This window comes from Ovis canadensis, chromosome 14 (assembly GCF_042477335.2).
Source record: "Ovis canadensis isolate MfBH-ARS-UI-01 breed Bighorn chromosome 14, ARS-UI_OviCan_v2, whole genome shotgun sequence".
Classification (NCBI taxonomy): Eukaryota; Metazoa; Chordata; class Mammalia; order Artiodactyla; family Bovidae; genus Ovis; species Ovis canadensis.
The window spans coordinates 32,721,497-32,747,477 of NC_091258.1; the positions used below are offsets into that span (position 1 = coordinate 32,721,497).

General features: G+C 48.6%; 1 protein-coding gene and 1 long non-coding RNA gene across 4 annotated transcripts; one reads left to right on the plus strand and one right to left on the minus strand.

Annotated features, from left to right (window-relative positions):
- Positions 1–278: 278 nt before the first annotated feature.
- Positions 279–17,252, minus strand: SALL1 (spalt like transcription factor 1). Of its 3 annotated transcripts, none has more exons than XM_069552786.1 (4): positions 17,164–17,252; positions 15,434–15,526; positions 3,032–6,468; positions 279–1,887 (listed from the first exon to the last, which is right to left on the minus strand). In XM_069552786.1, the coding sequence occupies exons 2-4, from the start codon at positions 15,507–15,509 to the stop codon at positions 1,447–1,449; spliced, it is 3,954 nt and encodes a 1,317-aa protein (XP_069408887.1). In that variant the 5' UTR covers positions 15,510–15,526; positions 17,164–17,252; the 3' UTR covers positions 279–1,446. The 3 variants fall into 3 exon arrangements, with proteins under 3 accessions (XP_069408887.1, XP_069408888.1, XP_069408889.1); XM_069552787.1 differs by lacking the exon at positions 17,164–17,252 and adding an exon at positions 16,542–16,593; XM_069552788.1 differs by lacking the exons at positions 15,434–15,526; positions 17,164–17,252 and adding an exon at positions 7,533–7,623.
- Positions 16,065–20,667, plus strand: LOC138419775 (uncharacterized). Its single transcript, XR_011249065.1, has 3 exons — positions 16,065–16,418; positions 17,727–20,139; positions 20,435–20,667. It is a non-coding gene; the product is annotated as an uncharacterized lncRNA (long non-coding RNA).
- The last annotated feature ends 5,314 nt before the right edge of the window (positions 20,668–25,981 follow it).

Consider the following 25,981-nt stretch of genomic DNA (forward strand, 5'->3'; position numbering starts at 1 on the left):
TTTCTTTTTTCTTGGGGGCAGAGAGATTGTAAGAAGAGTAGCCAAACAAGTAATTGATATTGGGAGAATGTCTAGATCCTCCAAATTAAAAAAAAAAGAAGAAAGAGAAAAAGAAAACAAATGCTCATGCAAACCTGTTTCTGTTACGTCTTTTACAATTCCTTATTTAGAGAGAGAGAGAGAGATACACACACAATTTACTGGTGCCTGGGGAAATGCTAAAATACATTTTGGGGCCTGGCTAAATAGAAATGCACTCTAAAAACACAGACACAGTATTTTGTTTTATCTGTTGCAAAAAAAAAATGTATTTGATTACTTGAGTAAAATTACAGTATCTCTGTTGTTAGTAAGTATTAAATGTTAAAGAAATTGGACCCCCCCCTTCCTTTCAACTTTCCAAGAAAGTGCATGTAACAGTCCATTTTTTTTTTCTTCCATACCTAATACAAAATAAACAAACACTATACCTGCTCTCTTGATCAAGAAGAAGCATTTGCTCTTGTAAGGAACATATGTACATTTTAATGAAAGTGATATTTCTTTTTTGTATATACAAGAGCATCTACATTTTCTCCACTGAAGGTTGTTCAAGATGCTATTCTTAGCAGCATTGTGAAATTCCAGCACACATTTTCTATTGTGAATATACCTACAAGGCAAAATGTTACGTCTTAGTTTCAACTACCAAAACAACACTTGTATTTTTCTCTAAAGAATTCTGCGTGCTTATCACTGTACAGAAACTTATTAACATTGAGGACGACTCAAGTAAAAAGCACAATACAAATAGCAGTTCAAAACGGAAAGGGTTAAATCTACAAAAAAAAAAAAAAGGCAGGTTGAATTTTAGAAAAAAAAACCAAACACCCGAACCTTTCAAAGAACCACACAGTTCAGTCTGTACTTTCAGTCCTTTCCTTAAATTTGTTTCAAAAGATTAGACAATGTGTTTGCTGATAAAATTTTCCAGCAGGATCAAAGTATACATTTATATACAGATTTTATTAGAGATCTAATGCATCACTGAGGCATTGCATCAACACCAGATTCATATTAAACTGGATATAGAAAATAAGTTAATGCCAGATTAAGACCGCCTAGCAGGGCAACTTGCAATTGCCATAAATGTTACAGCAAGTTTACAGGACTCTAGTCAATTAGTATTTAGTCCAAAAATACAGAAGACCAAAGTTAACGCTTGCATTCTGTTTGCAAAGCCAGGTTATATCACTAATAAATAAGCTTTCTTAGAACTCTAGAAGTTGAACAAGGTACAAAAGAATGTCTTCAGAACGTTGTAGTTCAGAGATCTGTGGGTGGGGGGCAGGGGGGAGCCGTGGGGGAACCAGAAGTCGGGGGGGGGGGGGGGGCAGGACAAGGAGGAGGGGGCAACCGTGGGTCTCATTCTGAACGGGGGATGCGCTCTCTCCAGCCAGAGGGCCTTTAACTTGTGACGATCTCTTTGCTGTCTTCCATGAAGCGGGTGAAACGGAAGTTGGTTCCATTCTCGCTGCTTGCCATCTTCTCCAGGCCGGCCAGGGGCGCGCTGGGCTCTGAGTTCTGGAGCTTCTCCAGGTTTCCTGTCAGCCCACTAATAGGTGAGCTGCTTCCACTGCTCAGGCTTCCAGGAATTGGAGGGATGCCCCCATTCTGAATGACGGAGATCTCATTGGCCTTCATCGCCAGCCCGTTGGAAAGCGCGGCTGCGTACTGATTCCAGAAACTAGAAGGATCCCCGCTTCCTGACCTGGCCGCCAAATCCTTCTGGAACATTTCTGGGAACTTGACGGGATTGCCTCCTAGAAATGTCATAGGGCCATCCACAGAGAGCCGGCGACCCCGGCGGGCGGGGGTGCTATTCCACATGTGAGTGCCCATGTGTACCTGGGATGTGGGGGAGAGGGGAGGAGGGAGAAGGAAAAAAAGGGGAGAGAGAAGGGAGAAGCTTAATAGTTGAATCTGTCTCAACTCACATCCCAATACTCGACAGAGCCAGTGGCCGCAGTGTCTATTCTTATTACATGCCGGGCAGTGGGAAGGGTAACAAGAACCGTCCACTCCAGTCTGCTAGTAATAAGGTGTCCACTCTCTGCAGCCCTGTTCCGCCTCTCCTCTGCCTGGGAAAGGATGCCTTACTTACTCCTTTTTTATTACCTGTATTTAGCTTATAATGGCCTTGAGCAAGCCAGTCAGTTGCAGATAGCTCCTTCTAGGGTGAGAATTGTTATGTCCACTCTCATTGCCATGGCAAGAATTGTATCTGACACCCTTTACCCTATAAATGTCCTTTTCAGTTGGAAAGAGAGTGCCCCTCACTGATTGCCCAATGGAGGGCCTGTGTGTGCAACGAAAAAGCCAGAAAGTAATTATTCATCTCGCATTACTGGCAGCAATCTCTAGAGAAATACTCTGTCAACAGAAAAATGTACACAGTAAGAGCGCTCAACTGTTGCTCTAGAACTTAAGCATATTTGCTTTCTTTCCAACACGTATCAGTAGGAAATGTTGTATGATCAATTATCATAATACCCATTAGCAGAGTGGTGACGTTACTGTTTTTAGAAAGACAAACCACGCTGGACTGCAGAGTTATGAAAAAAATAGATGCCCACGCAGAGGAGAACTGTAATTATTAAGTGGTATGGGCAGCACACAGGCCACATGGAGGTCTTTAATCAATACCCCATGGCAACGCGGGGCTGTCTGACCTGGTAGGTAGAGCAATTCATTAGGTGCACTTAGCGAGACAACAGGGCCAGGCCACTGCTTTGCTTAGGTACCAAATTATTCAAGGCGCTCTGACGTTCAGCAGGCTGCAGCCTGCCCTGATCCCTGCCGTGATCCTGACCTGGATAGGCACCCACACTTCTCCAGATAAGCCACACAGCAGCCAGTTCTCTTGCGAGAACTTGCCTCCTGACTGTCTGGACCAAAGACTCTGGGAGCGTGCTTTATGAACCCTCAATGGCCTCGAAAGAAAGAAGGCTGCTGGGGTGCGTGTGGGTGAGGTGCAGATGGAGTGAAGTACCTTAAGATTGCCTTTTGTTGTGAAAGCTCTTCCACAAATAGTGCAAGCAAAGGGTTTCTCTCCAGTGTGAGTTCTCTCGTGAATCTGCAGGGCACTCGACGAGGAGAAGGTCTTACCACACGTGTTGCAGTAGTGCTGTTTGGGGGTTCTCCTGGGCAGAGCTGGGAGCAGAACTGGGGACGTGGCAGAGGATGACAGAGGCCCAGAAGGGATGTGACTGGCGGGCGTGTCCTTACTGTCCTGAGGAGTCACATGCACGAAGCCGTTGACCTCTGTCTTGATGAGAGATGCCAACGAGTTGGCGGGAATCACCGCCGAGTTCTGATTGGGGCCAAGGTTGGAACTGGGCTCAAAGAGCTGTGATGGTAGATCCCGCATCTGATGTGTCAACATGTGTTGCTTCAAATTACCCTTGGTGGAAAAGCCACGATTGCAGACTGTGCAAATAAATGGTCTCTCTTTGGTATGACTTCTGTAGTGAATGTCCAAGGCACTCTGACAAGCAAAGGTTTTGCCACAAATGTCACAAGCAGTGTTTTTAAATTTACCCCGGTCTCTGAAAGGGAAGAGGATTCCCAAAGAATCTTCTTTGATGATTTTCTCTGTGTGACTAGATGTCAAATCCAGAGCCCCACCATTCACTGGGGCGGGAGACAAACCATTAGCAAACTCGCTTGCCCCTGCTCTCTGCAGCTTCTCCTCGGCGCTGGGTGACTTGTGGAATTCCTGGGTACTGTTGGATGGGGACAGAGCCTGCATGGAGGAGGTAGACTCTGAGATGGCCGGGCTGCCTGCACTTTGGCTCTCCATGTCGCCACCCACCGAGGATGAATCGTTGGTCAGGACGTCCCCCTCCACTGACCCGTTCTCCACCGACTTCAGGCTGGCCTGCAGCTGCTCTGCCAGGCCAGCATTGATCATCTTCATCTGATTTTCCAAAGCGGCGATGCTTGACATCTCTAGAGGCAAAGGCGAGGAAGACAGGCTGTCTTGGGACGCGTCTGCGGACTTGGGCGTGTCCGGGATGCTGCCCTCGGGACAGTCTTCCATGTTTTCATCGGAGAAGGTGTCTAGGTCATCGAAATTTTTCTCATCAAAGGAGCCCGTGTCGGACTCCATGGACTCGGGGTAGCTGTCAGGGACCGGGGTGTTGGGGATCTGGCCCCCCATGTGCATTCGGATGTGCTGCTGTAGGACCACGGCGTTGGTGAACTTCTTCTGGCAGATGGGGCAGGAATGCTGGACTCTGAGCGGGGGCATAGCTCGATGGACGCTGTAGTGGGTCTTCAGGTTCCCTTTCGTGGTGAAAGCCCGGCCGCAGATCTTACACTTGAAGGGCCTCTCCCCGGTGTGGGTCCGGTAGTGCATCTTCAAGGCGCTCTGACAGCTGAGAACCCTGTGGCAGATGACGCACTCATTGGGGTCAGTGGCCTTCTTGTCAATGTTTTCCACCAGTTGCTGAAGCTTGGATGTTTCTGAGGCCTGGGCTGAGTCCAAGAGTCCCCCAAAGGGAAACTTCGCCTTGAACTGCTCGGACATGAGCGGCAACAGAGGGTTGGTGAAAGTCGAGGCACTGCCGGGACCGCCGCCGTCAGATGCCAGGGAGCTCAGCACGCAGGCGTTCGCGGCTGAGGCCGAGCTGGGGACCACACCACTCTCTTCGCTTTTGCCGCCGGGAGGGGGCACAGTGGGGCCTTCCGCTTCCTCCGGGAGCCCACCCGGGTTTCTGGCAGCCGGCTCGGGGGCCCCAGAGTCGCTTGTGACGGAGCCCGGGGGGCTGGCAGCAGAATGGCTGATGGGGATGGGGGCTGGCTCTTCGGTCTTGATGAAGGGGGTGAGGTTCGGGAGGGTGGGGGGCAACGGCAGGCCGACAGAAGTGGTCAGGGTGGGCAGGACGGGTTTGGTGTCTAGCCAGCTGGTGACCGGCTTTTCTGGAGGGATAGACATGCCGTAGGGGATGCCGGTACTGGTGGGTATGTTGTCCAAATGCTCAGGCACGGGGTAGGGGTTCATCTGGATATGAGGGTACTTCTCTTTGTGGCGCTGAAAGTGGACTTTGAGGTTCCCCTTGGTGGAGAACCTGTTCCCGCAGATGTTGCACTTGAACGGCCTCTCTCCGGTGTGGGAACGAAGGTGGATCTGCAAGGCACTGTCGCTTCCGAAGACCTTCGCACAGAACCTGCACTTGTGTTTGAAGAACGCCTCATCCGAAGCGCTCTTGGCCTCGAAGGCGGTGACATTTGGTGGCTTGCTTTTTCTTTGCTGGGCCAAGGCGGACAAGGGGTTTAAATCCTCTGCTGTCGTTCCAATGTTGGGCAAAGGGCTGGGGAAAACCGAGTTAGCGGGGGCCGGCTGAGGTAGAAGTGGATTAGATGCAGGACTCAACAGACTGCTTATTGCAAAAGCTGGTGAGGATGAGGCAGAGGCCGCGGGGTTGCTGGTGTGGGAGGCGCCCGCGCTCGAAGCCACTTTTTCCGAGGATGGGGTGGGAACTGCTGCCGCCAATATGTGAACGCTGGGGGAAGAGCCGCTGTGTAGGGGGGCGATGGTGTTGCCGGAACTGCTCTGAGGTAGCTGGATGGGGGGGAGCTGTTTCACACCGCTGATGCTGGCAGACTGGCTGGCGAGGCTCTGTGCTAACCCAGCTGCTGCCGCCAGCTGCTGAGATAAATGGGAGCTGAGGGTGGACAAGGGGTTGGCAGATGTTCGTAAAGTACCTGGAGAAGGACTGGAAGAGGTTGGCAGGTCTGCATTCTGAGAAGCCAACAGCAATATTTGGTGACGAATCTGTTCGATCAGTTGCAGCTGGTGGATCTGTTGCTGCTGCAGAGCTAAGAGCTGCTCCATCAGGGCCGGGACGGCCAGCTTGCCCCCGGAGGCCCCATTGCATCTCGCTTCTTGGGAGAACTGGGCCACTGCCACCTTGGTGCTCTGGAGGTTCTCGATGATGACGTTGCTGTTGATCACGGAGAAGTTGCCCAGTGTTGTCAGGTCCCCGAGTTGAGGTAGAGAGGTTGTGATCGCTGAGGTACCTGCGCCGGAGCTGCTGCTGCTGCAGCTAGGGGGGACGCTGCTGTCGCCACCACTGCTCGGAGGCCCACTGGCACCTTTGGGAGCTGCCGGGGCCTCCACCTCCATGGACTCTTCCCTGTCCGGTGCCTGGGCTTCGGCCAGGTCGCTGCACTCTCCTTGCTCTGTTTTGTTAGCTGTGTCATTCATTTGTTCCTGGGGATGATCAGGAGTGGGGCTGGGGCTTGAGAAGGTTTCAGGTGGGGAGGCTGGACTTTCATTTACGATTAGAACTAATTGGTTTTTAGTACAATTCTTCTTGTGGAGCAGAAGATCTGACAATTCGAAGAACTCGGCGCAGCACCGGCCACAGACGTGGGCATCCTTGCTCTTAGTGGTGCGGTTGGGTTGACCCTTCTCTGTGTCTCCTGCAAACATGAAAAGGAGCAGGATTAGCAACAAAGCCAGGACACCCAGAGCCATCCAGGACTTCAAAAACAGAGAGAATGGGGGTGGATCAACTCTTTTCTCCCTGCAAAACTCAAAAAACTATGGCCCCAGAAAACCAATCAATATTCCTTAAGAATGTTCTTGATTAAATGTTTAGGCTGTTGGAGGACTCCCTATCAATCTGGTATCTCCAAGAGCCGCGGCCTTCAGGTAATCCATCAAAATATAAAATACTATGAACTGCAGACATTGGTGCATAATGAAATTCCATAGCAAAATATTGATTTCCAATATTTTATACACCTTATTGTCTACTCATCCATCCAGAGAGGGTCCAGCCACCATCCTGAGGACTTATTAGGCTCTTGAGTTTCTGTCAACCTTATTCATTTTCAACTGATTCAAAGATATCTGTGACAGTTTGTTCTGTCACTAAACTAATTTGTAGTCATTCAGGTTCCAATCAGTGGTTGACAAGGGGAAAAAAAAATGCCTATCACCAAGGTGAAGACTGACAACTTGAAAATCACCTCCAGCCCCTACCTGGAACCTGAGCTACGTCTGATCTGTGACAAACACACTTTAGCCACATCAGTAACAAATCCTCTGGACACTCAAGACTCAGCTGAATACAAGAGAAAGCAAAGAGACACACACACAGACAAGAAACACAATGATCAAAATCCGTTACAAGGTCTGCCTGGCACCTATATATCAGAGTGTGGCATGTTTATTTTTAAAATTAAAGAATGCAACTGGCTACCATCCCACTAATCAAGGAATATATGCCACTGTGCTCCAAATGGCAACATTATTCCTGTAAATAGTTCATCAAAAGTGCTCTTTCTATCTATAAAAACTGGCAAAAGATTTACATTTCTGATTAAATATCAACTTAAAGAAAGATGTGCAGTTAAGGGGAAGTGAAGAAATAATTCTTGTTTTCTAGTTTGGAAATGCTTTGCAATTCTCCTTGTCTGAAATGCCTTTAAAAACAGTTTGCTCTTAACTGTTATCAATTGTTTAACAGATTGTCCCGAACCTTTCATTATAAAATCCCTTTATTTCATGTTTGTTTCCACTGGTTGCTCAGATTTCTTCTCACTAAGATCCATTTGTAAATTAAACATAAAAATCTCCAACTCCAAGCTAACATCCTATTCAAAGACAGGATGGCGTCCCATTGTTTGCCCAGCATGGGGAACACCAACTTCTGTTGTACAAATGGTGTGTGGTCATCTCCGTAGGCTGTGAAAAAAAAAAAAAACTGTTTAATTCAAGGATTACCTCCCTGCATGCTTTTCTGCAGAACTGAATCAGATAATAGTTAGTTTCCATGACTTCCAAATTGAATCTCCCAGAAAACTTGCAGGGAAAGAAAAAAAAAAACCTAATAGCAAATATGAATAAATGCAAAATCAAAATTCTGCTTTTTTCAGTAAACTTAGAGTTGAGTCAAAAGAGTCAGCCATTTGCCTCTTTGTAGTAAACATAAAAAAACAAAAAATCTTGAGTAGTTTTATATTCCAGAAAATATAATTAATACCCAAATACTAACTTTTAAAAATTCCTTAACTCTGTTTGCCTTGAGTGATGCCGTAGATGATTAGAAACTCTGGTAAAGTATGCCAAATGTATGCACACTTTATTCACTGGGAGGGTTATTTGAGTAGCTAAGTTATACTTAACAAGCTAGCTTCCTTAATACCCATCTTTTAATCTCTGTAAGGGTATAGTGCAAAATGCATTAACAATACCAAACAAATCTTGGTTGGAGCAGAAAATACCAATAATGATTCAGTTTTAATTTAATGTTTAATCATCCTAATTGGCACAGGATTCCTCTGCACACTCAAGGTGCTGTTTTAAGCTCTGTCTCTCGCCTTACTTAAAAATAATGTAAACAAAATATTAAACGAAATTCGCTAAAGTTATGTCGCTTAACTGGGGACGAAAATAATGTGACAAAAATTCTGTTTAAAGCTTCTTATTTTGACAACCAATTTTAAATGATGCATCCATTTCAGATGCTTATTTTAAACTAGGAAATGCAATTCCTAATATATTCAACCGAAATGTTATTTCTTTCTCTTTGCACATTTCCATATGTAATGGTTATGTTTCCATCTACTTTTACAGCCAATTATGAAGGAACAAAAGCTATTCTGTTTGTTCACACATTTTCAACAAAATGCATTAAAACTATTATGTCAGCATGTTCTATTAAGCTCTGCATTCAGTGGAAAATACTTTTCAACCAGCTCACATTTATCAAAACATAAAGCCACTTTAAAACACAGTTTTGCTTGGTCAGCTGGGCTTAGACAAATAATGACAGATTCAGAACTAAATAACTAGCAAGGGAAATCAGAAAACTGACTTCATCAATTGTACACATTACAATGTAGTTGCTTCAAATATTTAGCACATCTGTGCTCACGATTAAAGGGCATTTTTAATTCTTTATAACTTGCAAACATCTGATATTCTCATAATATAGAGAAAATTTAAAAAAGGTTACTTTACAGGATTTAGCTGATTATTACTTTCCTGTGCGCCAATTCTGCATTTGTGCTGCTTCAAGATTCACTTGAGAATTTTCAAGTTTTTCAACCTGAACATTTTTATATTTAGGGTTGTGCTAACTGGAAGGAAAATATAGACACTTAAAAATAAGTGCCTGCTTGCTTCTAAGAAAGAGACTGTGTTAAAAAAGCTGCCCATATTTTAGCTTAGATTTTCACAACATTTTAATAAGCTGACATTTGATCTCACTGTAGAGTCAACTAATTTAATTTCCTGATGTTTATGAACACCAAAAAAAGAAAAATTCTGATACCTATTTCAATTGATTTCAAAAGCAGGTGTCACTACATTATAATAGTTCTTAACTTTAAATCTATCTGCTTTCTGAACAGAATTCCCATGAAACAGCTTTATATGAAAAAAAAAGAAAAGGACAAAACATGAGGTCTAGTTTGAATCTTTAACTACCAAAGGGAATATTTTAAGTTGTAATAAGATGTACACACACACACACACACACATATCCTAAACTAACATATTCTAATTCATTTTTTTGACCGTCTGGCTAGCTTGTATTTCTCTCAATAATCTGTTACACAAGGTTGCAACTGGTTGGTGACTCCATTATAGTAAATACAGTTGCCTTGTTCCCTGTACTATAGCGAAAACAATATTCTAGTTCCTCTTTATGGATTATTCATACAAATTAATTTTATCATCGTGGTCATACAGGAAAATTTAAGAAGAGGTGGTTTTCTAAGTATGTACACACAGAAAGATTTTTGGAATTTTCTGGGTTTCTTTTACCCCCTCTGGGCCAGAGGAAGAGGTGATCTTCTAGCTTTATCCAATTTATATGAAAATCCCAGATGTTTTAGTTCTCATTGTACTATTTAGGTTCTTGATGCCCCATTCAAATATGTCAGCTTTTCATCATCTGAACTCAACACTGCAGAATAGGAGGCAGAAAATTGAAGTGTTCCAGTATATCTGTCTGCTGAGAAAACAAAAATAAAACTATGCTCCATGCTGAAAGGTTTAGCCAGCCAGGAAAACAAAACAACAGCCCTACTGTACCACGTTGAGTTTTCTTTTTTTGGAGCTTCTCAGAAAGACCCTTCGCTTGACTTCCCAGTACCTTCAGATCACATTAACGTTTTTAAGAAAATCTCGCAAGATTATGATCTTGGAGCCTATAGTTTTAACTGGCTGTTCCTTTTGGTAGACCAGTTTCGAAAGGCTATCGCAAACATTTCTGATTGATTGATTTTTCTTTTTCTTTTTCTTGCACAGACCTGGGAAAAACCTGCATTTGAACGTTCAGCTTGAGATTCCACCGCAATTTAAACACTGCCACATATGCTCTGCATGTTTTCTGTAATGTCTTAAGTTTCTTCTGTGAGATCTGTAGCCAGATGACACATTTTACTGGCTCCCTTCAAGTCCCCTCAGTGTTCTGCCTGGGATTAGCGTGTTCTCGAGTGGAAGAATACAAGGGGAAATCTCTGACAAAATAACAACACGGACAAGACAGTCCTTTGAAAATCGTGATACCAGCCCACCTAATGTACACAGTAAATGAAAGAGGGAAAATATCTTCCCCTTGGATGAATCAAACTGAACACTAGATGGGGTTCCAGTTGCAAGGGTTTGTTCAAAAACTTCTTTGTGGCTTTCCTCTTCCAGTGACGCGTAAAAGAGACTGCTTAAGGCGAGATCTAAACTTTGACTACATAAACATTGGCAAAGGCACAAGAAACTAAATCCCTGTTGTTTGAGGGTAAAACTGAGCTATGGGAACTACCTGTCAATCTTCCCCTTTGGGGGTCTGGCATCTGAGGGTGACAGGGGAATAAGGTTAGGAAAAGAAGCCAAGCTGATAAGGTGAAACTAAAATAAACTCCGAACTTCCTGCTAAGTGACTAGCAAGACTCAATTTGGGGGTCACTGGGAAGATACTGAAGGACATATTATGATCTGGACCTTGTCACCTCTGCATGGGAGGAGGCTAGCAAAGGTTAAAACAGCTCCACACATCTACGTTTTCCAAAGCCTGGCACAGCGACTTTTTTCTTTTGGAGGGGGAGGGGTGCTAGTTCTTGGGATAATTTACCACCTCCTCCCTTCAAATGCTCCATGACTGCCCTTTTGGTAATCTAAGAATATTTGGGAAGACTGGGTGAGCGGTATCAGGAGGTACCTTAGAAATACCGAATTAAGTCTGCAGAAGGAATTAGTTCTGGCTACTCCACTGAGCTTGGCTTTTCTCAATTTCAAAAAACTGAACTGCTGGTCTACCTAATTCCCACCCCCCCCACTTTTCCGTGAGAGCTCTGCCTCAAAAATTCAGATTTTTGCTTTCCAAAGGACTGTGGGTCAAGACAACTTGCTACCTGCCAAAGCAGAAAGAAATGAAATAAAGTCCCCAAAGAATAACCTATAAATTGACACTTGTGCTTATAAACCACAGATGAACCTGGATGTAAAATAAACCACAAAACATTCGGTATCACAAATTCACTTTCATGCACACTCTCTCATGTCCTTCCACCTTTCGCTTGCTTGTGTTTGTTTGTTTGTAACATTTTAGGAAGTATGTAAGGCCTCCAGCAAATCCCCCCAAGCAGCTTGCATTTTCTCATCCAAAATCTTCCATGATGCCACCAACTTAAAATCGGCCTGATTAAACAGGAGTTCTTTGCAACTGCCTTATCATGCAGGTGTCGTTTTTTCAAAAAAAGCAATTAATTATAGTTCTCTCTAACCTTTTGGGCCCAGAAATCTATGTGTTGCCATTAAGCTGCTCACAATGAGTAAATTACTTTGGTAAATAATAGAATTTCATTATTAATATAAATAAGAGGAATTTTTTGTGAGACTTTATATGAGAGGCAGTGTTTTATCTGCAGTGTTTTTATCTTTCTTCCAATATGATCTTTTCCTTGAAAAAGCTGGGCACAGAAGTACTTTCTTAATAAATGAATGGAGTATGAGTGGGCCAAACATGTCGTTCCAGGAATCTTAAAACTACACAAGGAAGAAAAAGCCAACGCACACATATACACACACACCTGAAATCCGAATCGCTAGTAAAGAATCCACATACAAAATCATCTCATTCTAATGTTCTCTTTCCTCAAAATTATTTACCTTGCTAAATAATTTTCCCAGTGGCAGTCATCTTTCTACAAGTAACTCGAGACTTGTTGAATATCATTTAAGAGAGAAGTAGTAAGTGCCATACTCTTGGTTTCATAAGAAACAGTAAAAATCTCCCAGTTTATTTTAGGAGAGTATATAGCAGCACCAAAAATAGAATTAAAATATGAATATCATTAGACTGACTAAATGATCTTGTTTCTTGAACTTGTTCTGATAAAGTTATCCTGGAGATTGCTGAGCCTACCTTGGATTTTCTTTGTACGCACGCACACTCGCAAACACACACAGGAGTGACAAGCCGCACAGTAAGCCTGACTACTCCCAGGCTTGGGAGTTGCTCCTTCAGGGCAACTGTAACGGGGGTGCCTACAAACTTTTCTATGTCTCACTCTGGACCAAAGTCATGAAATCGGAGGTGCCAGCTTCTGCTGAGGGCACCACCAACTAGGTTTAATTTGATAGGTTCAACATTTCCTTTGCCATGTTTTAAGCCCATCTCAGGAAAGAAAAAAAAAAGTAACCACAGTGTTTAAGGAAGGTTAATCTTCTAAAAATTTAACAACTTTCATGTAGATTAAACAAACCAACCCGCAAACTGGAACACAGAACTCCAATGACTCCCTGAAGTGTGTGTTCTGCGCGGACAGGAGAATGGGTGGCTGGATACAGTGTGTGAAGGGTGGTGACTTTTTAAAGGTAACTTGGAGACATGATTGCTCAGTTCTCTACCTCACAACTACTCCCAAATAAAAAGAATTGGAGTGTGTAAGGCCCTCCAGTAAAATCAGACATGGAGGAGGATTAGTTGTGTACTAATATTATTACAACATACTAAATCCTGTAACCCTATTACAAAATCTACCCTCTAGGCAGTTTCTCCCAAACTTATTGTTCAACCATGTAAAAACAGTCATAACCTAAAACCATTACAACTGGAGAAATGGAGGGGGGTGGCGAGCGTTTCCTACGGTGCCCCTACCAGTTTTCTGCTTCTTAGGACAATGAACCAGCTTTGGGGGATAAAAAAGAAAGAAAAAGGAAAGGAAGGAAGGAATAAAGTACAAGAAAGAGAAAAAAGAAAGAAAGGAAACTTGATGCAACTAACTTACCTCAAAGCCCAAATAAACCAAAAAAACAGTCCTAATAAATAATAATGGTCAGAGGTAGTGAACTCCTTTTATGCTATCGCTTTATGAGAAGCCTTAACTATTAAAAATTCCGGATTCAGAAGGCGACAGGAAAAAGGTAAAGATCTAGCAAGTATCAATTCTCTGCGAGTCCCAAGCCTTTATTTTTCCCCCTTTTTTGAAAATATATAAAATCAGTACACATTAATTAAAAAAAAAAAACTTAAAAATAAATCTTTCCTCTCCTCCCGTTAGGTTTGGTCCTTTAAAAACTGTTGACTTTAACAGTATTACAGTGAGGAAGATCTCCCCAGAAACTTTAGCAAAGATGGTGTGGGGGCGAGATGCAGAAGTAACCAGCTGGGAAAACCCGGAAAAATACTGTGGCAGCGGCCTTGGATAATTTCACCTCGCTGTACCTTGAGTACTCAGTCTCGCCTGGGGTGGAAAGCGGGGATCACGGGTTCTCAGGGGACTGAGAAATCAGAGGCTCTGGATAAGGCTTGAAGCTTGAGAAAGTACTGGGGTGGAGGGGGCCAAATATTGTACACAGATATCTTTATCTGTGTCTGTTCTCCCCGCTTTCTTACAGGGATCACCCCCCTCAACAGGAGTCTCCTTTCCCGACAGCCGGGGTGAAGTGGGTGGGAGTCCCTCGGCTTCTCCGCCTGGGTCCCTGCGCCCCAGCTCTGCAGAGAAGCAGGCCTCTAAGGAAGGACCCGAGGACCGTGAGGGCCGGGCGGCCGCAGAGTTTGGAGGACTGAGGTACCGACCAAAGGGCAGGCTTCCGAGCCCTATCGGGATCCAGCTCCCTCCTCTACACCCCAAAATGACGCCGGGGACTGGAGCACCCCGAGAGACATCCCGAGTCGCGGATACAGCTCGGGGGCTGCCCCTCGAATCTCCGCAGCCGAGAGGCGAGCACTGTGCCGGCAACCGAGCCCGGGGCGCCGCTCCATCGCCTCCGGCCTTGGGCCTGGGAGTTCGGAGGCCCCTAAAGTGTAATATTTTTTAGCGATAAAAAGGGACTCAAGGTGTCTGCCCTCCCTACCCCCAATTCCCTGCCCGGATCTCTGCCACTCTCGGCCTTAGCTCCGTCACACAAACTCTGTTCTGGACTTGTTCGCTCCCTTTGGGACCCGGCAGTTGTCGCCTCCATCGGAGGAAGCGAGTGCCTCTGTTTTAGGGGGACTCCCTCGTGGCTAGATAGCCCACCCCACCTCCAGCTCTGGAGAACGACCCTTTCTACTCCTGGAAGTGCGAGGTACCACGATCCTAAGCGGGAGCCGACCGACTCTAAAGATTTCTTGGGGGCGCCGAGTGTGCATGTGTTGGGAGAAGAGAGGCGGGGATCAAGTGGAATAGCCGGACCCCAACACTTTCCCCGTCTGCCTGCACTCTGTCTGGGGAGCACTCGACAGCAAAGAGCACTCTCCAACACGGCTTCTACCCCCGCGTGTCAGGCACGCTCGCCCCAATACAGGTTCCCATCTTCTTGGAACTCCGAACTCCCACAGGCACCCCATTCCGCGGCGCGGGCCCAGGAGGAGTGGGAGCGCTGGGGAATGGGGGGAGCGCGGCGCAGGGAGCTCCCCTCCACGTTCCAAGTTCAGGCCCGAGCACAAAGTAAACTTCCTTCCCGCAGGCAGCAGCACCAGGGCGGCGGAGGCCAGGCCGGGCCTCGGGCGCTGGCCGGGGAGCGAGTGGAGCACGGCGCAGGCAGGCGCCGACGGCCTCTGTCCGCACCCGCGCCCCGCCGGGCACCCGGGCCCCAGCCGCAGCTCGGAGGGTCCCGGGATCCGCTCCCAGGGACAGCCGGGACGCAGGAGCAAGGCCGGCGAGCCCTCTCTCCTCCCCGCAGGAGGACCCAACAACTCCGGAAAGATCCTGCCTGGAGAAGTGTTTGCTTTCCTCGGGGCAGGGAGGTTGGGGGTGGGGAAGCCCAGCAAAGGCAAATTGAAATTTAAAAAAAAAAAAAAATCGCGGAGTCGAAATGGTGATTCGGATCGCTGCGGCTGGGCGGTGGGCGCGGGGGCTAGCCGCGTGTGCGTGGGTGCGAGTGTGCGTGAGTGTGAGTGCTAGTACGTGTGTGCGCGTGTGTGTCCGCGGCGCGGGCCGGAGCACTCACCATCTCGCCGGGGGAGCGAGGCCACTTCGGGGTCGGATTGGAAATGTTGAGGCTTCGCTTGCTTCCTCCGCGACATGCTGGCTCAAACATCAGCTGGGGCAGAATAAAAAATTACTAAAAAAAAATCTTCTCAAAATTACGGAAATCGAGCGGCGGCGGCGGCGGCGGCTCCCCCCGCCCGCCGGCCCGCCCGCCCCCTCCCCGGCTCCCCGGCCCCGGGCGCAGCGCGCATGTGTCCTGCTATAATTATGATTATCAATAATGCATTGCGATTAATCATAGAGGGGCTCTTTGAAAGGCGATTGGCACCGGGCCAGCGCTATTCAAACCCGCTCGCCTTAATCAATTAGTTCGTGATTTGCTGCAGACCCCTGTCTCTCCGCGCGCTGGCCCAATAAGCCGGCCGCGGGGCTGGCTCTGCGAGCCGCGCCGCCCGACACTGGGTTAACCCTCTTCGCGACCGCCCGGGACTCCGCGGCCGGGCCGCCGGGGGCCTGCCTCCTCGCCTCTGAGCACCCGGCGCCCCGGCCTGCGCCCCCCTCCCTCCCTCGGCCCCCCCATCCCGGGCTGGGCCGACCCAAATTAGCATGCCCTCCCCGGAATTAAGCCTCCCCGGGTGGGGGGTGGGGCCGGGCGGCGGGGGCTGGGGACCCGGGCTGCGGGCGCGCGGCGAACTTTCCAACTCCGGCGCTAAGCGCGCCGGCCCGCGGGGGGAGGGAGTCCCGTGGCGGGATTTGGGGGGAGGAAGTCCCGTTTCGTGAGTGTTTCTTCGTTTCTTTAAGAGCTACCAGAAAGCAGCCCACCCCCACCCCCATTAAAAAAAAAAATAAGCGAGTGGGGAAGAGCCAGCCCCACGCCGGTCCGCCTCCCGCCTGCCGCCCGGCCTCCCTCCCGCTCGCCGCCTGGCTCGGCGCTCCTTCGCCCCGAGTTCTCCATCCCCTGGATCTCGGGCTCGCGGGGGCGCGGAGAAGAGGACCAAGGAAAGGTTTGGGAACGTGATGGGTTTGGGGCCTTGGGGGGGGAGGGGCAGCTCTCCCGCCACCCCGTTCCTCCTCAGAGGGCCCAGATCCTCCAGCTTCTCGCTTGCTCCCTCGCTCCCTTTCTCTACCTCGGACATTCCCAGGACAATTAGGGCTTAAGTTTTCGGGAGAAGCGGCCCCGAGCCCGTGGGATAAGGGGGCGGCCCAGCTCCGCCCAGGACCCCTCCCGGCCTCCCCCTCGGCTGCCCCGGTTGGCTGCAGGGCGCGTCACTCCGCGGGGAGGCGGCGGCGGCGGTGGCGCCGCCGAGCCCAGGGCGGGCGGCGAGCGGGGACCGGCTTGGGATCCGAGTTCAGCTCCAGCCGGGGGGAGGGGAGGGGCCGCCGCTTACCCAGCACGCTGCAACCCTCCCCTGGCCTCGCGAGGCGCGGGCCTGCCCCGCCGGGCTCCGGGCAGGGCAAGTCCCCGGGACCCCGCGGCCTCTTCGTCCTGGGGGAGCGGGCCGTGCCCCAGGCTCTTGGCGAGGAGGTGGCCGCGCTGAGCCTGGAGAGAGGGGGGTCCTTGTCCGCAGCTGTCTGGCCCCGCAGAAGCTCGCCTCCACTTCTCAGGCACTTGCTGAGCGCGGCACCCAAACTTTTCGCACCAGCTCCATCTCCCCAGGCTTTGAGGCAGCCTTCCCACCCGCGCCCCTGAGCCCGGAGTGGGGATCCCGGAGCCCGCACTTTGTCCGCTGGGCTCGGGCCCCCGCGAACCTGAGGCTCAGACCTCGCTCGGCTCAGCCTAGCTCTTCCCCCTTGCGCCTCAGGGTCTCCTCGCTCCTGGTTCCCGAAGTCTTGCGCCCGAGGGACACTCTAAACTTCGGTTGAGTAATGGGGACGGGGAGGGGGGGAGGTGCAGATACACAATCCCTGCCCTATCTCGCGATCGGGAAAGGAGAGGGCTCATAAGGACGCCCCAATTCGGGAGCGCCCTGGAGCCTGGAGAGCAATATAGTCAGTTCGCGCGAAGTGGGCACCAGTCTTCCGAGTAGAGTTTCGGGTGCTCCGGACCACACTGCGCTCCCGCAAGAGTCTCTCTAGCCACTTTCCTCCTCCCTCGCTCTTTAAAATCTAAATCTTTTGTGTGCGGGTGACTGTTTCTGTTTTCCTCCTGACGACTTTATTTCTCTTGGTATAGCTTCTCCTTTCTCCTTGTTCGCCCTTTCTTCACCTTTTCTCCCGCTTATTTTTCCTCTCTTGTGGCCTCGCTCGATCTCTCTCTCTCTCACACACACACATACACACCCCACTCCACCTCGCTCTCTCTTTCTCCCCAGGTCCTGTTGGTTACAGTAGATTTTGATAAAAAGACAAACGAAGCTATCAGTGGGGCTGATGTTGAAGAATGAAGATAATAATGTTTCCATAGGTGGTGCTTCAAATGCCATTATTTCTCACTGAATATTTAAAGAGATCCCTCGGCAAAGATGGATCTGCGTGCTCCTGGGGTGCCCGCCTCTCGCTTCCCCCAGACCCCCGGGAAAGTGTGCGGGAGCACGTGTAAAACCCACCCCCCGCTCTGCAAACTGTGATGCTCGCAGGCATCCCAACCCACACTCTTCCAGGTACACCAACGCCGCCGTATGCACTTGCACACGGGTTTCTCCGTTTCTGCCCGGGTTTGGATTCGCCCGTATCCTTCTCTAACAATCTTGGCTTCTTGAAAGTCCGGGCCTCCTGGGTACCGCGTGCTGCCAGGAACCGAACGGAGCTTGCGATCCCGCAAACCCTTCTTCTCGGATCGCGCCGTAAACGCCGCGGCAAGCTCCCGGGATTGGCGTCACACGTGTTCGTTACTTGCTCTATGTGTGATTAAGATTAAGGGGCGGGGGAGCTTTCCCTCCCCGCCCCCAACAAAACACCAAAACAAACAACCAAACGAAATGCACACGTAAAGAAGCAGCTTCGCGATGTTTAATTAAAAATGGGCGAGCAGAGACGAATTAATTGGGGGTATCCAAACTTTAATAACTTTTTTCGTTCTTCTGTGTCCTCGAAGACGTAGAGGCAGGCTTCTCGCTCGGTGCGCAGTGTCCCCCGCTAATTTCTTGTTTGTTTTCTTTCCCTCTGTGGCCGGGAGAGAGGAGAGGGGAGGTGGAGGAGGGGGATGGGAAGAGGGGGATGGTCGGAATGGCTGGGAAAGGAGAATTGGTCTTTATTGTTGACGGCAATACATCAATTATGGGCCATTGTCTTGGGCCCAAGTTCCGTGGTTCGCAGACGCGGGCGCTGTCAGGGCGCTTGGGTGAGGCTTCGTGTGCCGCGAGGCAGAGAAATAATTAAATTAATAAAAACGGAGACAGAGTGGGGTTAGACAGATGGGGGTTGATTTGTACTTTTGAGCGGGTCGGCAGAAGGCAGGGACTACAGTGAGGTGCCACAGTGCAGCCCCTCCCTACGCCCTGCTCAGTCGAGAGACCTGCGCGCTCTACTGGGGGTAGCGGGTCCCTGCCTTGGGTGGGGCAGCTGCTGGGGGACTCCGGTTGACGGACCTGCCACGTAGGCCCCTGGCTTTTAGGGGCTGCTCCATGTTAAAGACTAGGGGTGGCCCAAAGTCTGGCAGCGGCTGCACCAGGGTCGTGACCTCGTGGGTCGACAGGAACCGCACCCGAGCGAGGTGCTTGGTGAGTTGTTCAAACTCACATTTGGGGCGCTGTATGCCTGTGTTTCTACCAACAAATCTCTCTCCCCCCTCAGTCTTCTCAACACCTACAGAGTCCTTGGTGGGTTTGACGGGGGCCGAAGGGCCCCAAGGCTTGCGGGCCACAGCTGAATTCCCAGCGAAGGGAATTCTCCTTTTCATTCCCTGATCTTGGGAAGGGGAGAGGATGTTGAGCCTCCTTTCCCCAAGGCCCGATTCTTCCACCCGCAAAACTACCTTATTTCGGCCCAGTCTGACCCCCGCTTTCTGATGGAGCCTAGAATGAGGCCTGGCCTGGGCCCAGGACGCTCTTTCTAGCTCCTTCTCCTTCCACCGGCGCGGGTTTGACACTCTACCCTCGAACTGAAGGTCTCCCCCACTCGCCCTGCCCCAAGCCCCTGCTTCCTCGGTTGTCCGGCCTCAGGCCCGCTGGGACCCCAGCCTAGGCTAGGGGGGCGGGAGAGGAGGTTTCGTTTTCTCGTGCCAAGTAGAAAGCAGCGAAAAGGCGACCGCGGAGTCCTGGGGGCGGGGGTGGAGGCACACCCGATGGTATCAACATTATTGATGGAGAAATATTAGGGGCAGGAGCCCGGAGATCAGGTTCCCGGTCCCTCCCCTACCCGGAGGTGGGAGGGACGGACGGAGTGGGTGGTGGCGGCGGTGGTGTTGGGGTGTGCCGGGACGCGGGTGGCTAAATGCACCCGCATTAACCACTCTTGGGGTGTATTTATAATTTTCTTGTCTGTAAGTTGGGGTGGCAGGGAGAGAAGGATGAAGGACTGACTTGGCTAGTACCGTAGCCCTTAAGGTCTTTCCCAGGGTTGAGGCTGGAGTGGGGGGGTGGGGGATGGAGGAGGGACAGGAAAAGTGATCGAAAGCGAAGACCAAGTTTGGAAAGCCCACCGTAGGCTCGGTTATTTTCCAAGCCCCAGTACTTCGCTTCCCCGAGAGTTTCAGAAACTCTTTCCTTAACTGCTGTCGCTCAAATCCTCATCTCTCCTCGGCCACTGGAGAGACTTCAGACCCGAGGCTTCGGGGAGCCTGCTCAGGTGGGTACCCCCGGCCCCTGCGGAGTCTGTGCCGAGAGCGCTTTGCGCACTGGCTCTCCGGCAGTCAAGTCTCGGCAGCGGTGAAAAGGCGCACTTTCTGGGGGAACCAACAGTCCGCAGCCAAGGGCTATCTGCAGCCCTGGCGCCGGGTGCAGCGTGGGGACCAGGCGCCCAGGCGCTGGCTCCGGCGGGAAATTCAGCAGTGGCGAGCGGTGGGCGGGCTTGGTAACCCACTGCGCTCATCCCACCCAAGGGTCCCACACTATCGGCAAACTTCCTCTTTCTTCTCTTGCAGGGCCATCCGCATGCCGGCATTTAGAAACTGACTTCTTCACTGGCGACCGCAAGTGCCTGTGATTTTTACTTTCTGTCTACGTTGAACGTCTTGTACTGAAACTCAGTGCGCCCTGCATGCCGCAGTGCCTTGCTAAGGGGTCTCTGGGTACAAAATGCCTCTCAAAGGAAATGTATCGAGGTAGAGAAAGTGAAAAAGACTAATCGAATTTATAAAAAGAAAACCTTTGCTTCCTTTTGGTTAAGATCCTTTTGCGGTCTTCTGAGCTTGGGAAAAAAAAAAACATCACCATGCAATAGAGTGTAGCTAATTCCTGGAACCCATTAGGAAGGTGTCCAGAAAGCCCAGCAGGGCTCACAGATTCATTCCCATCTTTGAGCTCAAGAGGTAGGACTTTTGGATCCAGTGAACAGAAATCAGTTCTTATATGTTATCTCTTGGGAATAGGTGTGGGACCTCTGAAGCCCTGGACTCTGTGTGCATGTGGGGGTGTGACTGGGGGTCTGCCAGGAAGCTCATTTTCATTCATAAAAGAGATTCGCTTAAATGACCTCTCCATGGGACGGCTCGATGAGCTAATTTGGCAAATCTCTTGCAACAAACTTTATATGTTTTGCCTCTTTCTCCAGCAAAAGGTCCCTTTTTATAGAACAGATCAACAGTTCCCAAAGAGAGGTGCATCTTGGTTTTGTAGAAAGCTGCATACAGTGAGACCCTAATGGGGCAATTGCTTCTTGTTGGTCAGTGTTTGGAGAGGGAAGCACCATTTGGTTTCTGTTTGATCAATCAAATGGCCACATGGAACCATCCCGGGGGCCTGGCCCTTGTCTGCCTGGCAGCCTGTGAGCAAGACTGGACTGTCACTCACATTATGGGCAATTTACAAATCTCCCGCGTCTCAGCAAGCTATGACTTTCTTAGGGAATATTTCTGTCGACTGAGAAAGGGCTTTCTCTGAGAGACATGTTTCTTTTTGGGGAATGCAGTGAGTCAGCGTTGTCACTGCAAACTTCATTTCATCCATCCCATGCAGTTCAAACCTGCATCCTTCATAGTTTCATCTGTGTGATGAGTGAAAAAAAAGGGGGAAGGGGATAACCCATTGCTTTCTTCTCCTCCTTTCATCTTTTCCAGCTCAAGGACGTTTTCTATACTGTTGCACTGATATTTCTCTCTCCTAATGTTCACCTTCATTTTTCCAGCCACAGTTACAATTGTTTCCATCTTAATACCCAGTTTAACATGGAGTTTTACATTTAAGAGACTGAAGTTTTCCAGTTTCAAGCCTGTCTCCCTGTTTCCTTGTGCCTTCTCAAAACAGAGGCAATTACTTCTTAAGTTATACAGTTATCAACACCTACACATTTATGTCAGAAATCAGTTCCGCTTTTTTTGTGCCTCTTCCCATTTATAATGCTCATTGTGTCCCAGCCTCTATTCTTTCATCCTGGGTTCCCCTCACCCCCAGGCTCTTTGACATACTCCATAGCAAAACCCCATCCCTGGAAGCCTTGATCACAATCTCGATCAGGGTGTAACGCATGGACCTTCTACTTAGAACTTGGCCCAGGACTGGCTGTGGCCTCTTCCCAGGGCCCGAAAAACGGGAAGATGCCAGCTAATCTCTCCTCCTCTAACGCAAACAGAAAGATTTCAGGAGAATTCAGGTTGGAAAGACTTTCCAGGTTTGTTTTTACTTTCTCTTTCCCCCTTGGGCCCCCTAGTACCTCCAGTTTGGAAGGATAGTGCTAAGAGAACCAGCCTCTTAGCTCAGGTTCCCCCCACCCTCCCTTGACGATCTCTCCTCTTCTGATCTCAGATATTTGCCAGGAACTAGCTTTATTCACATCTTGCTTGGGAGTTGGAGTTGGACTCGTGGGGTGCCCAAGCTGGCTCTGCCCTTTGGCAGTATCTTGGGAACACTGTCGTAGGTATGCACCCATGTGGTAGGTAGCTTTGGTCAAATTAATTTCACTAGCCGCTCTTTCCTGCTCTGTCAAGTGTAGCTAATGGAGAGGACGCACAGAGCTTAAGAGCATCCAGCAAGGACTCGGCTTTGCTTCCTCCTAGCAGTGTGCCCTCCATATGCCTCCAACAGTTTCTCATCTGTTAAATAGGGATAATAATAGTCCTTATTTCATAGAGCTCTTGAGGGTTAAAAGAGTTAATGTGTGTGAAGAGTTTAGAATAGTGGCTGGTATGTAATTAGCACAACATCAGTGTTAACTATTATTGTTATTACCTCACAGGCTTGTTGTGGGAACCAAATGATACAATATGGCTAAAATATCATGCTCTATTCATCCACGTCCATGTGTGTTCCCAGTCTCCAGCAGCTCGTGACCCCCAGATTGTAGCTTGCCAGGTGCCTCTGTCTGTGGGATTTCCTAGGCAAGAGTGCCGGAGTGGGTGGCCATATTCTTCTCCGGGGGATGTTCTCAACCTGGGGACTGAACCCATATCTCTGGCATCTCTTGCATTGCCAGGTGGATTCTTTACTACTAGCGCCACTTGGGAAGCCCTATGCATCCACCCATCCATTTGTTATGTATTTATGTATTCATTCACTCTACATAGTAACACGCAAGGCATGGAGAATAACTCTGAAACAAACACCGTCAATCCTTTCAATTAATCCAGCATTATTTCCTGGGACCGTGTTTTCAGTGCCTGGTTAAGTGTTGGGCCTGAGGGGAACAGTATAGGAGCAAAAGTAAGAGTGCTAATTTTAAAATTATTCTCAGGGGATTTTTAACATTCTAATAGGAAGTCCCAACTCATGGAGAAAATTAAAATTAGAACAGGCTGTGTATGCACCCATTCCTGTTGTGGTGCCTGTGGGTCCTTTGGGCCGGGGATAGATCATCTTCATGCTTCTAGAAGGTTCATAAACACCGGTGGACATGTAAGTGGCCTGTTACTTAGGTTCCAGGCTGTATGCACCTGGTTGTTTTATCTGGCTCGCATATTTGTCGTTTTGATGGTATGGACTCCTCTGAGTTGTCAGAAAACAAAACAATAAAACGGGTGCTGTTTTCCTTTGGGCCCCCTTGAAAGGTATAAATTACTCACAGTGTTCACTTAGATCCCTCATTTCTGGCTTTTTCTGCTTTCCATTTTTGTCTGATTATAAAAATGAACCGTGGTCATTATAGTAGCGCATTCTGTAGGCAAATGTAGCGGTTGAGATGGAAAAATCTCCTGTCAGCCTGTCCTGCTCCCCCCAGGTATTGGTCTGTTCTGGATCCAAAGCCTCCGGTGGCTGCTGCATGGACCAACTTAGTATTAGAACCATGTTGTGACCAAATGTAATTTAACATTTACTGGTGGAATGCAAAGTGCTCTTGTGAGCCCCCTCCCTTCCCCTGTGCTTTGAGATTAAAACACGTTTTATGGTTAGAATCTGGAAAAAGAATGAAAGAGTCTGGGCAAAAATACCTGTTAGCAGTGGAGCTGTGTAAAACGGGAGAGACAATAGCACATGTGCACCGGCCTCGATGTAATAACGGCTTGCTTGGGCAGCGTCGGCCAGCAAATGCAGTTTAAGGCCATCACGGATGTCAGTGAGCAGGGGCTGAGCTTGCTTTTTGCCCCAGCATTGAGGGAGCAGACTCGATTTAATCTGTCCCTTGATGTCCTTCTCCTCAAAAATAGTGCCCGGGGGCTCTCAGGGGCTTTATTTAGAGGCTCTTAGGAGCTTGGCAGTATGTAAATTATGCGTGAGTGTCCTTCATAGTTCCCAGTGGTCACCATCAGAGGGGTTTAAACATGATTTAGCCTTTCAGATGATTTGTGGGAGTGCTGGAGCCAGCCAGTGCAGTGGTTTCTCACCACTGCATTAAATAGGTTTCCATGTCCTGCTTGGCTGCTCTGTCACCGAGCTGGTCTATGAGTCACCTCCCAGTGTTGGTGGGTGACCTCCCAAATATCCTTACTATATCAGGGAGTTCTGAGATTTTTTCAAAATGGAAGTTTTATGACTTAAAAAAAATACCATTCAATCCGTAGTGACTGCAGAGCTTCCCATTCATTTATTCTCTCATGTGTTCAACCCACATTTATTAAGCACCTACTATATGCTCCTTATTGGTATTGGGTTGGTGAAAAAATTCATCCCAGTTTTTCAGTAACAGTATATAAAAACCTAAACGAACTTTCTGGCCAGCTCAGGGTTTTAAGCACTAGGAGGCATCGGGCTTGTAAAAGGTTGCTCTGTTTCCTTCCTCCCTTTCCTCTCCTCTTTTTTGTTATTATGCTTTTACGAGGATTAGGGAAATTATTCTTTAAAAAAAAAATGACTTTTCCAGCTGAGTGTCTAAAACAAATTATGGAATATCCTTGCAATGAAATATTAGCTACAAAAAAGGAATTACTGATACGTGCAGTGATGTGGATGAATCTCAAAAGTATTATGCTACATGAAAGAATCCAGAACCAAAAGACACCACAAAGTGTCACTGCTTTTATATAACATTATAGAAAATGAAGGACTTCCCAGGTGGCGCTAGTGGTAAAGAACCTGCCTGCCAGTGCAGGAACCTAAGAGACACAGGTTCGATCCCTGAGTCAGGAAGATTCCCTGGAGGAGGAAATAGTCAACCCATTCCAGTATTCTTGCTAGAGAATTCCATGGACAGAGGAGCCTTGAGGGCTACAGTCCGTGGGGTTGCAAAGAGTCAGACAAGACTGAAGTGGCTTAGCACACACATAGACAATGAAAGCCAATCTATAGTGACAGAGAGCAAATTAGTAGTTTAACATTTGCCTGGGTTGGAGGGGGAGGGAAGGAAATAAGATTATAGAGGGGCACAGGGAGTCTTTTGGGGGTAATTGAAAAGTTTACTGTCTTGCTTGTAGTGAAGGCTTCACAGTTACAGACATATTTCAAAACTGATCGGAAAAGGCGATGGCACCCCACTCCAGTACTCTTGCCTGGAAAATCCCATGGATGGAGGAGCCTAGTAGGCTGCAGTCCATGGGGTCGCTGGGAGTCGGACACGACTAAGCGACTTCACTTTCACTTTTCACTTTCATGCATTGTAGAAGGAAATGGCAACCCACTCCAGTGTTCTTGCCTGGAGAATCCCAGGGACTGGGGAGCCTGTTGGGCTGCCATCTATGGGGTCGCACAGAGTCGGACACGACTGAAGTGACTTAGCAGCAAAACTGATCAAATTGTATACTTTACATATGGGTGGTTCAGTATTCTTAAATCATAGCTCAGTAAAATTTAAAAATAAGGTTTCTCATTTTCACCAGTATGGGAAATGGATGTGCGTTAAGGAATTTGAAGAGAAAATGGAAATTGTCGCTGTCATATTCAAACACTTGAGCCCTTAAAAGTCCTCTGGTGCTTGGTCACACTTGATGTGGGTACAGGTCTTGGCTTAAGTGGGGTGGCCCTGGCATTGGCTGCTGCATCGACCCTGGAACAACTGTAAACCTCTCCTTGTGGTTTTGAGTACTGGTGACTCTCAAACAAAAATTCATTTGAATGCCAGATACTAATCCAGTCTGGGAATTCGAGCACCTGTGAGTGGTGAGAGG